The sequence below is a fragment of the Elephantulus edwardii genome, unplaced genomic scaffold (genome assembly GCF_000299155.1).
Source record: "Elephantulus edwardii isolate Elephantulus edwardi_28Jun2011 unplaced genomic scaffold, EleEdw1.0 scaffold00062, whole genome shotgun sequence".
Taxonomy (NCBI): Eukaryota; Metazoa; Chordata; class Mammalia; order Macroscelidea; family Macroscelididae; genus Elephantulus; species Elephantulus edwardii.
Genome location: NW_006399812.1, coordinates 15,637,638 through 15,649,436, shown reverse-complemented (window position 1 = coordinate 15,649,436; position 11,799 = coordinate 15,637,638). Strand labels below are relative to the sequence as shown.

General features: G+C 48.5%; 1 protein-coding gene across 1 annotated transcript in view; it reads left to right on the top strand.

Annotated features, from left to right (window-relative positions):
* The first annotated feature begins 6,266 nt into the window (after positions 1-6,266).
* PEPD (peptidase D) overlaps positions 6,267-11,799 on the top strand; it is a 161,167-nt gene continuing 155,634 nt past the window's right edge. The window contains exon 1 of the mRNA XM_006887875.1: positions 6,267-6,283. Coding sequence (XP_006887937.1) covers positions 6,267-6,283 — 17 coding nt within the window. The remainder of the gene's footprint in view (positions 6,284-11,799) is intronic.

Genomic DNA, 11,799 nt, shown 5'->3' with positions numbered 1-11,799 from the left:
CTACTTTCTGATTCCTCCTCTTCTACCTTCTTCCCTCTCCCCACCTTTCTCCACTTCCAACTCCCACCCACCGCTCCCATCCTCCCACCCTACCCCTCACCGCTACCATCCTCACATCTCCCCACAGCGCCCCCCCTCAGTGCAGTCAGACACAGACTCTGGAGTGTCGCTGAGGGGTGGTCCCCCTCCAGTGAGCGTTCCCTCCAGAACACAAGTGGCAGGACCAAACGCCCTGCTCTGGGACTTTGCCCTCAGACCTTTGAAATTAAGAATTTCATCCATTTTTATCAAGATCGCGGCCGGCAATAATAAAGTTACGCCATGACTAGCCCTTGGGAAATGCAATAAAGGCGAAAGTAATAGAGGGGCGCGGCGCGGCCCGAGATGACTTGTAAGAAATAAAAGTGATTATCACCTGCCGGCCGGGCTGGCCCACTCAAGCGCGCGGAAGAAAATAATTTCAGGACTTTATTTCCTATATTGAACATCGATAATTGGCTGTATTTATAAGTCTCTCCGGAAGAACACAGCCTGTGATTTCGAGATGAGAAAGCAGACTCCCAAACAGTGGGAAACAATATATCCCTCGCTTTCACATACACATAAACCGCCCGTTTCCGCTGATGTTTTTAAGGTGCTGTTGGAATGATTTGCCTCTCAAAAGACGCCGATCCATTTTTCAGGCCCAATTGCCTCGCAGGCCGGGGCGCTGCGCTCAACAGGGACCACTTCATCTGGGCCGGTGACGGGCTTCCCCGAAGGCCCTGCAGCTGCCACCCTGCTCTTTTCTGTAGCAAGAAGGATGCTGGGGAGAGGGAGGGGTGGGAGGTGCTGGAGGTGAAGGGGGTCCTCTGGGGACATATGGACGGCATGACAGCTGTGGGAGAAGGAAGCCTCCAGAAGGGAAATTGTGGCCCCCTCTGCTGCGGCCTTGGCCTTGGCAAAGACTAAAGGCTGAACTCTGCCAGGATCCTGACAGAGATGGAGCTTCAGGGCCCTGCCATCCCATCACCTCTGTCATCAGGGGAGGGGTCAGGTGGGCACAGGCCATGCCCTGCTCCCCCCTCAGCCCCAGCATCTGTCATTAGTGGAGTGGGGACAGCATTTCTGAGCAGATAAACAGCTAGAAAAAGACCCAAAAATGATATCCTGGCTGGGACTTCAGCACCCAGATTGGTGCCTGGTTTGTACAGATGGGGCCGTGCTCTATTCCCAGTTCTAGCTTTCCTGAGCTCCTGCTGGGACTCAGGGCTTGGTCCCCACCGCTTTCCTGCTCACAGTTCCTCAGCAACTCCCTGTGAGCCCTGGAGAAACGCCAACACGAAGCTCTGTTGGAAGTCCTGCCCTGTGGGAGCTCGCTGGAGGGTCCCCTCCACATGGTAGCAATATTCTTCAACTCTGGGCCCTCCAGTGTGGCCACTCTCAGGCTGCACTGCTTGGCAGCCAGGGACAGAGAGACCTCAGCATTCAGGCCACTGCCTGGATATCCATGGAGCTTCTCCATGTACCCTTGTTCTCAGCCTGCTGTGGAAGATGGTGGGGCACCCTGCACAGTCCCAAGGGTGGCTCGTGTAGCTGAGTTTGTTGGGTCTGCCAGATGTAGGCAGGGTCTGTGGAGTTGCCAGGGTATGGTGGCTAGACTGAAGGGGACCTTCAGGGCAGGGGACCCAGCAGGACACCTGGTAATCTGGACAGTGTCACAGCGTCAGTGTAGCTCCAAGGAGGGACTTTCTGGGACCCAGGCCTCTCTGGAGGGCTGGGCCAAGGGATGCTTGGAGTCATGCCACCTGTGGTCACTGTGATGGGAGACTGTTTCAGACAAAGGCCGGTGACCTCAGCGGGGATGCCCACTCAGCCTGAGCATGCCACCTGGTGCCCGGGCTGAGCTACACACTCTCCTCCCATGCTCTAAAAGCAGTCTTTCCTCAATTTGCCTGCTGGCTCCTGGCTGCGTCCAGGGTCTGCTCTGCATGAATAACTACACATCTTCTCCTGCACCCTGGCTGCCTCTCCTGGAGCCCCTGCCAGAGATTCTGATGAGGAAAGAGAAGGGGTATGGGAACAATGCTGCCCAAGCCCTTGATGAGAGGGGACACTGAAGGACAGTGCCATCAGAACCTCTGATAGGGAAAGATGGGGGGGGCGGGGTGTCAATTTTCCAGAGCCTGTGGTGGAGCAGGGGCAGCTCTGCCAGTGCCTCTGGTGGGGCAAGGGGGAAGGGAGAGGAATTTGGGGCAGCCCTAGATGGGCAGGAGTCCTGGGCAAGGCCACCCACAAACAGGGGTGCTCCACCTTGCTGGTAGGAGGACTCCCTCAATTATTTTGTGAGTGCTTAGGACATTACTTCTCATATTAATACACACCCAGCAATTGACTTCATTTTAACATTGTTTATGTCAGAAGAGAAGAGGGTGAGCGTGGGGGTGGGGGAGGGTTCTCTGATTAACCAGGGGCAGGTTTTCCTTTTTCCATTGATGTTGTTATATGTTGATGAGACACAGCGACTCATAGCAGCTATGTACAACAGCTCCTGAGTGAGTCTAGCTGACTCAAATCCATCTATGCCCATTGCCCCAGTCACTGTATCAATCCATCTCATCTGGGTTCTTTCTCTCCTGCGCTGTCCTTCCACCCTTCTGAGCACGATGTCCTTCTACAAGGAACGGTCACTCCTGGCCACATGCCCAAAGTATATGAAACAGAGCTTTAAAATCCTAGCCTCTAAGAAGAAACTTGATTTCTCCCTCTCCAAGACTTCCTGGAAGTTCATGGTATGTTAAGACTTCTTCAGCACCACAACTCAAAGGCATCAATTCTTATTCTGTCATCTTTAGTCATTGTCCAGTTCTCTAAAGCATAGTAAGTAATTGCAAAGACCATGGTCTGGATCAGGTGTACCTTAGTCTCTGGACTGACATTGTTTCCTCTCAGTACTCTGGAGAAGTCCCTGACAGCAGATTTACCTAATGCAATTCATCTTTTGATTTCCTGAGTGCTGGTGGCAATAGTGTTGATTGTGGAGCCAAGCAAGCTCTAACTGTTAACAACCTCAATCTCTTCTCCATCCATCATGGTGCTGCCAGTTGGCCCAAAGGTGAGAATCTTTTTCTTGATGTTGAGCTTCAATCCGTATTAAGACTCCAGTCCTTGACCTTCTGCAGCAAGTGCTTCAGATCCTCTTCAGTTTAAGTAAGTTATGTTGTGTTATCTGCATAATTCAGGTTTGTCGATGAGTCTTCCTCTAATCCTGATGCTCTACATTCCTCTTCATAAAGCCCAGCGTCCTGAATGATCTCTTGTGGGTATAGACTGAAAAGATATGGAGACAGGACACATACTCGACTCACTTCCTTCCTGATTTTGAACCATGCAGTGTTTCTCTACCCTGAGGATTGCTTCCTGGTCCAAGTTTAGGTTTTGCATAAGCACAAAAGTGATGGGGATTCCAATTCTCCTCAAAGTTAACCACAATTTGTTGTGATGCACACAGTCAAATTACTTTGCTTAAAACTCACTCTGTCTCTTTATTTTTTTAAAAGAGTCAGACTCACTGTTGTCAGGTCAGAATTGACTTATAGCTGACCCTTCAGCAGATTTTCTGGAAAGAGTACAGGAGAAGCTTATGTATCTTTCTTCTGAGGAGCTGCTAGCTGCCAGAGAGGCATCATCTTATTAAACAGTAGGGTCTCTTTAGCTGAAGGGGAAGCTGCCACTGAGTCCACTCAGACAATCAGTGACCCTAGGCCAGGCAACGAGTGTGGGAACTGAGTGCCTCAGGGGAACCTTGTGCTTCTTCTGTCCTCCCAGGAAACTAGTTAAGCAGGTTGTCAGGCCTTCTCTGGGATCCTGCCCTGGGGTAAGAAAGAGTTATGAGGACCTTAAAGGATTGCAGAGTTCTCCCTGGGGACATGGTCTGGAAATCAGAGAGGGGGCATGTGTGCAGGAAAGATGTGAGGTCCCCTCTCCCACCAACTCTGTTTCAACGAGGTTATGGATGTAGGTAGGGTAATCTGGAGGTGTCATACTGCCCCATGGCTTTGGCCTCTGTAGCTGAATTAAGCCTGATACATGCCATGGTCTTTGCAATCACTTGTTATGCATCAGAGAGCTGGACAATGACTAGGGAGAATAGAAGGAGAATTGATGCCTTTGAGCTGTGATGCTGGAGAAGAGTATTGAATGTACCATGGACTGGTAGGAAAACAAACAGGTTTGTCCTGGAGAGGGTGAAGCCGGTCTGCTCCTTGGAGGCAAGGAGCTTCGTCTGACATACTTTGGACATGTTACAAGGAGGGACCAGTCCTTGGAGAGGGATGTCTTGCTTGGGAGGGTGCAGGGATAGGGCAGGAGAGGAAGATCGTTGATGAGATGGATTGAATCGGTGACTGGGGTAATAGGCGCAGGTGTGTCAGAGATAGTGAGATTGGCATAGGACAGGGCAGAGTTTAGGGCTGTTGTACATAGGGTCACTATGAGTCATGGGTGACTTGATGGCACATAACAATAACAACAAGAACAACAACTAGCATCTTTTCCAAGTGTGCCCTGCTGTACATAGGGTTTTCTACAATAGGGGTTGATGTGTCGGAATTAGTGAGATTGGCTTAGGACAGGGCAGTGTTCAGAGCCGTTGTACATGGGGTCTCTATGGGTTGCAGGTGACTTGACGGCACATAACAACAACAACAACAACAACAATAACTAGCATCTAACTAGCTAATAAAATCTTCAGCCCTGCAAAGTGGTCCCATTGTCTCCCAGCTGACAGGCCCTTTTATCTGCTTGTGGCCGGGCCTCGATTCCTCCTATTTTGAGGGCCTGTCCTCCTCCCATTGTAGGGAACTAACAACAGTTGTTTCCTGTTGTCCCCAACCCAGCCATGGAGATTCATATCTTTGCCTCAACAAAGACAAGAAAAACCTCAAAGTTACTCACAGGATAGAATAGAAGAACTACCCAGAGGGTTTCCAGGGCTGTACATCTTTATGGTGGGAGGCAGCTTCATCTTTCTCCTGCAAAGGATTGATGGGGTGGAATCACCAAAAACCTTTTGGTTAGAGGACATATTCTTTAACTGACACACCAGCAGGACTCCTTAAAGACATAATAACCACCTCCAAGCCCAAGCCCTCTGTAAAGGGCTTCCACTTGCATCTGGGAGATAGCTTCAGGCTGGGATCAGTAGTCCATGGGCATGTTCTGGGCTCCATCTCTTGTCCATTCATCCATTGTGGGACCCCTTCTCTCACAGAAGCAGTGTGGAGCTCTACTCAGGGGTGTGGCAGCTGAATGTGCATTTGGCCCACCACTCAAGAGCTACATGAGCTCAGGTAAGTTACCTGCCTCCCTGGGTCTCGGTTTTCTTATCTGTAAAATGGTATTCCGAGGTCTATTGGGATATTTCAACAGAATCAACATTTTGCAACATATTCAGGTCAGTGCTTGGTATGGATCCTGTTGTCAGTGGTTGCTGTTGAGTTGGAAACAACTTACAGCTGATCCTCCAGTGGGTTTTCAGAGGCTATAACTTGCATAGGAGGAGGTGGCCCAGCTGGTGAATTTGAAACACATGACTTCATGTTGGCAGCTCAACTCCTTACCACTAAGCCACCAGAGCTTCCTCAGTGGTTGTTAGCATTGCTATTATTCTTACGCACATGCAGGTCAGGGAGAGTCACAGTTCTATTACCACTCCCACAGAGACATCTCTGGAAGATTCAGCACCTAACACCAGCGCTCTGCAAGACTGGAGGGAAGGCTTCTGGCAGATTCTCCCTTCTGGACAACTTTCCATCCTGTTCAAGTCTCCTCAGCCCTCTTCGCTGGTCCCTTTCTCTCTAGGTCTTTTTCCATTCTGGATTCCAACGTCTAGCCTCAACTGTGAGACTAAATTTCTGTCAAAGCCGTCCTCTTGTAGTATCAGCACTTCAGTTACAGCAGCATTAGATAAATAAGAACTATCCCCCTCCCCCCAGTTCCAGCTTCTTCATACCCACATGTCCTTCAGGGAGGGCAGGCTAGGGGGTTGGAATTATATCTAAATAAGATCCAGCTACACACTGACTCCCATAGTAGGGGCGACATCTGCTCTGCAAGCAACTCTGTAGGCCAACCCAAGAGCTTCGCCCGCCCCTCCGGGGCCCCGCCTTCCACCCCGCCCACTCCGTGGCAGCGAATCGGCTCCTGGGGGCGGGGCCGGGCCGGGGTAGGATTCTTGCGGGACTCAGCTGACGCCACTCTTCACGTGACTTTCGTTCTTAGTGAGCATGGCGGCGGCCTCTGGGTGAGCTCTTCTTCTCCCTTATGCTCTTTATCGCGGTGGTGGAGTAGGGGCTTCTATCTGCCGGGATGAGTAGTGAGTGAAGGTCCCCGTCCCCGTCCACGGCCGTTCTCTGGCCTAGCCCGCTGTATGATCGTGGGCAGCCCGTTTCTTCGCGCGATTCCAGCGTTCAAACACCAGGATCTTTGGAAACCAAGTGATAGAGTCAGTGATCGTCACTGTTTTGTTTTGTTTTTTTTTTTTCCAATTATTTGCTCCCTCTAGCCCTACTCTGGACTCATCCTTGGGGGTCTCGTGACGCCCGGACCTCATTCACTGTGGCATCCCCGCTGTTGGGAAGGCGGTGCTCTTAGGGCACCGGGGGGCCTGGGCTCTTCTCTGGGAGGCGAGTTTGAAATGGATTTGGAATCCCTTTTCCCAGGCTGGCATTTCTCCATATCCATCAGGGTTCATTGTCATTTATGAGAGAGGCCTTGCCTAATCATTTGTTTTACTGTTTGCATGACTCTATTTCCAAGAGCGAGAAAGTTGTGGCAGTTGTCTTTAAAGTATTAATAATCTTAGAGACTCTAATGGACAGGCAGTTTTACTCTGCAGCGTCTCTGGACAGGAATCCACTCGGCGCTAAAGAGTTTCGTTTTATTTTATCGTCTTCATTCCTTCTAGGCTGTAAGGGCAGGATCCTTCCCTGGTTCATGGCTGTGCTTCTCTAGTAGATACAGTACCTGGCACACAGCAGGTGTCTAATAAACTGTTTAATTAAAGACTGGTTAGTGTTCCTAAAAGAACGTGTACAACTGGACCTACTGAATCGTTGGGGAGAGTTTCACAAATGAGGGAGCAACCGAGTGAGCAAAGGTTGAGAGACTGGGCAGTTCAGAGTGCCGTGATGACAGGAAGGAGTAGAGCAGATTTAGACTTTGCCCTGAGGGATTGGATCCCTAGAAGGGCTTTAGTATTTTTTTTTTTTTAATTTGAGGTTTTTGAGGCTGTATATCACAGGAGGGAGGAAGATGCGGTTTTAATCTTTAAACTACTATTAAAGAGTTCAGTATTTTTAGAGTGATCCTTTCATTGGCTATAGGGAACATTTATTAGGCTTTAGGGAGAAGCCTAATAGTAGAAAAGAAGGGTGTTGTTTGTGTTGTGGCTCTGGGGCCTAAGAGGAGTAGGGATAAGAAGTGGCAGTGCCTTGGATTTGGAACTGACACCAGAAGCTGGTGGGCTGAATGCATCTCTTGTTATGTAGGGAGAGGTAGAGAGAATGGTGACAGCAAATGGATCTTCCTTTGGCTGCCAAGGTTGGGAGAGCTTAGAACATCTTTGACATTTCAGTGGACTGTGCTGTATTCCAGGAACAGTGCTGGGCCTGCCAGTTGTTCATTGGTCCCTGGTCTTGATTTGCGCCAAGGAGAGAATGAATTCTGAGCCCAGGGGAGTGTATGGAAAGGCTTCATGCTCTGGATGGGCTTGAGCAATGAAATACCCCTCAGGTGGACGCCTTTCTGCACCCTGGGCGTACAGATCCAGTGAGTGTCCGGTGAGACTTAGGAACTCCACTTGTGGCCTTACTCAGCAGAGCGCAGGCTAGTCTGGTCCCTAGAGTCACAAGTAGAGCAGCAGTTTAATTCAGGGATCCTGGCTAGCCTGAGCCTGCTGCTTTCCTGAAGGTATAGATAAAACTTGGTGAATAAATGGGGTTGAGCCTGGAGCTGCCTGGGTCCTGGAGAAGTTCTCATCTAGTAAAGACAAGGTGGAGAAGAAGCAGATTTTCTGGACCATGGTGCTGGAATGAGGTGTGTGTGTGTGTGTGTGTGAGAGAGAGAGAGAGAGAGAGAGAGAGAGAGAGAGAGAGAGAGAGAGAGAAATCTTAGAGAGGTGTGTGATTGGATGGAATATAGACTACTGGAGCTTGACAGGCCTTTTTGAAAGAACCATTCCAGGCTGGTATAGGCTGCCTTGCCACCTATTTAGAGCTTGAGGTTGAGCCCCAGTGGCTTTATTAAAGGGAGGAGGTTTGAGTGTTTTCAACAAAGCTCAGCCCTCACAGCTGCGTTCACAGAACAGGTCAGATTAAACATCACAGCATCAAGCCATGGGCACAGGCTACCAGGGAGACAGGCTTAGCTGCCTGTGGAATCTAGCACAAGGGAGGCCCGTGAGAGCCCCAGGTGACTAGAGTTTGTTTGCTTCATGTGGTTTTGGGACAAAGGAAGCACTAAACTGCTATTTAAGATTCAACTAGAACCCCAAAAAAACCATACCACCACCCAAGCAGATATATGCACACCCATGTTTGTCACAGCTTTGTTCACAATAGCAAAGAGTTGGAAACAACCTAAGTGCCCATCAACAAATGGATAGGGAAGCTGTGGTATATTCATACAATGGAATACTATGCTGCATTGAAAAACAAGGAACTCATGACATATTATTTAAAATGGATGACCCTGGAGGACATTATGCTGAGTGAAATATCTCAGTCACAAAAGAACAAATACTACACAGTGCCACTGTTGTAAACGAGACTGACATAGGGGTTGGTGGGGGGGAGACAGAGAAAGATGGGATAAATTATGTATAGTGCATTGAAACAGATGAGAGAGAGAGAGAGAGAGCTGTTTAAAAGGGATATATGATTAGGTATTATTGTCATGACATGAGTCCAGAATGAAGGCTGCATAGTGGAGTGGACTTGAGGGGCAGGGATTGTATAACAATGAAAGAATTTTTCTTTTACTTTTCAAAGAGAATAATGAACTGGAAGGGAGGGGTGGGCAGGGAAAAAAGTGCAACAATGAATTAATGGAAATCCAAAATCTCTATAAATTTTCATTAATATTAATAAAAATATTAAAAAAAGGTTCAACTAGAAATGTGAGATGCTCTGCTCGGGAATGTTTTGGGGTTGATCCTCCCCACCCTGCTGGCCTGAGAGGGGCTCAAGACTTGAGTTGAGGGTCTTATAGAGAATCTTCTCCTCTGTCACTCCTGCCCCACTCCTTGGGAGATGGCCTCGTCTCGTGATATTTTAGGGGAGAGTACTGCTTCTTCCTTGAGCCATGCCTTGAGCTTTTCATGGATAGACCCAAGACCTGCTGCTCTTCAGGTTTGTCCAGGCCTGCGTCCTCACCTGGCTCCTATGTTCCTCATTCCTCTTCTTTGTCCTCCTTTTGTCCACTTATCTCCTGACCCTGGAATGCCCTTGTTCCCCAACATAATTGTTTGAATACTTGGAGCCATAGAGGAGGGAAAGTGGACACTTGGTGTCACAGACCGCCCCCCCAGGTCAGGACCTCTCAGGTCCTATCAAGGTGATTCCTCCAGAGGGACCCAGTCTCTTCCCTACAGTATTTACTCAGAATGCCAGAGACTCATTTTTCCCATTGGCACCATATTTGGGCATATCCACCCTCTGTGGCTGGGTGAGAAGTTGCTTCTCTTCATGCCACTACTGGCAGCTGCCCTGTGGTTGGTACCCTGTGAAAGCAGAATGAATGACAGGAATCGTGACTCAGTTTGTCCAAACACATACTACGGTAGCTTTCCGGGGACACTCTCAGTGGCTGAGGTAAAGGACTGGGGTGGGACAGAATTCTGAGAAGCAAGGTGGAGAAATTGAGTGGGCAGAGAATTTCTGCTGGTTCCTGATGACCATTGAGCTGTCCTGGGTGTGTACTGGGAGTGGCACAGGCTGTGCTGAAGTCAGCATTCTTCTGGAGGGAAAGCGGCTAGAAGAGTCCTACTTGTCCCCACCCTGATGTGACCTTTGTACTCTTAGAGCAGAGGTCTCAGGGCTGACCTTAGGGGACGGGTGGGTCTGTGAGAGGCAGGCTGGCCATTACTTGTCTTCGCTCTCCTCCCCCATCTCTCCCTCACACCTGGTCCTGACGCCACACATCTATCCCTCTTTCTGTTCCCATTCGCTTCTTGAATGTCCTCAGGAGAGATGGCTGCGGGGGTGGGGGGGTGCTCTGAGACTTTCTTCAGCCAGAGCCATTAGACTGATCTCACTGATTGATATTTGGACCTGAGCTGAGGTTGAAAGTATGGCATGAGGAAACACTTGGTCCCTGAAAGACCTCTGTTGCTGGAATCTTATCAATTTGACCCCAGGCAAAAGTGGCTTCTAATTCTGGGACTTATCTTACACTTTTCTGTGCTGGGGACCTCAATCTGTTAAAACCTATTGACCCTTCTCAGCATAGTGTTCTTAAATGCATGAAATAAAATGTAGAGAATTACAAGGAAAATCAATTCTATTGAAATACAGTTAACAAAATGCTAAACAAATCTATATGCTTATTCAATCATGCATATTCAACCCATGTGCTGAGCCAATAATTAGAGAAGCTGATCTCTATAAAGAACGCAGTCTCAGGATTGGAGACTCATTAACAACCTGCAACATACAGATGACAGCCTTGTTTGATGAAGAACACTTGAAACACTTAATGAATAAGCTCAATGACTGTAGCCTTCAGTATGGGTTACACTTCACCATCAAGGAGATAAATCATATTCATATCATCAGAATTTCTGAGATAGCAATACAATGTTCTCTCTGAGATACACACACATTGATAAGGCAGAATCCTGCTATTTATCAGTAACCCATATCTGTTTTGTGGAACAGTGTACCAAAGAGTTTTCTTTCTGATTATATTCTCTGGATCCAAGCAACCTTTGATCTCATTAGCATAACTCCTGCACCTATTGCATTGCTAGATCTCTTGCAAAAGAAGCCTTTAAAGTGCTAGAGAGCAAGGTTGTCATTTTCAGGACTAAGGTGCGCCTGACCCAAGCAAGAGACTTTTTAATCACCTGCTAGGCATGTGAAAGTGGGACAGTGAATAAGGAAGATCAAAGAATTGATGCCTTTAAATTGCATTTATGAAGAACATTGACTGCCTAATCTCTCTTGGGAGTACAGCCAGAATCTTCCTTAGAAGCAAGGATAGTGAAACTCTGCTTCACATGTTATCAGGAGGGGCCAGTCCTTGGAGAAAGGTATGCTGTTTGGCTAAGTTGAGGATCATGGAGGAATAGAAAGACACTCGCTGGGGTGGATTGACACAGTGGCTGTAACAGTGGGCTCAAGCATACCAGTGATTTGTGAAGATGACACAGGATTTAGCGGTGTTTATTTCTGATGTCAGTGTGAGGACGAAGGTGCTTCTGATTCAGGCCATGGTCTTTCTGATTACTTGCTATGCATCTGAGAGCTGGACAATGACTAAGGATGACAGAAAAAGAGTTGAAGCCTTTGAGCTGTCTTGTTGGAGAAGAGCACTGAACATCTCATGGACGGCCAAGAGAATGAACAGATATGCCTTGGAGAGGGTGTAGCCAGAGGGCCCTTTGGAGGCAGGAATGATGAGGCTTTGCCTCACTTTGGACATGTTGCTTTGTTGTTGTTGTTGTTATGTGCTGTCGAGTCGTTTTCGACACATAGCGACCCTATGCACAACAGCCCTAAACCCTGCTCCATCCTGCGCCAACCGCACTGCCTCTGACAC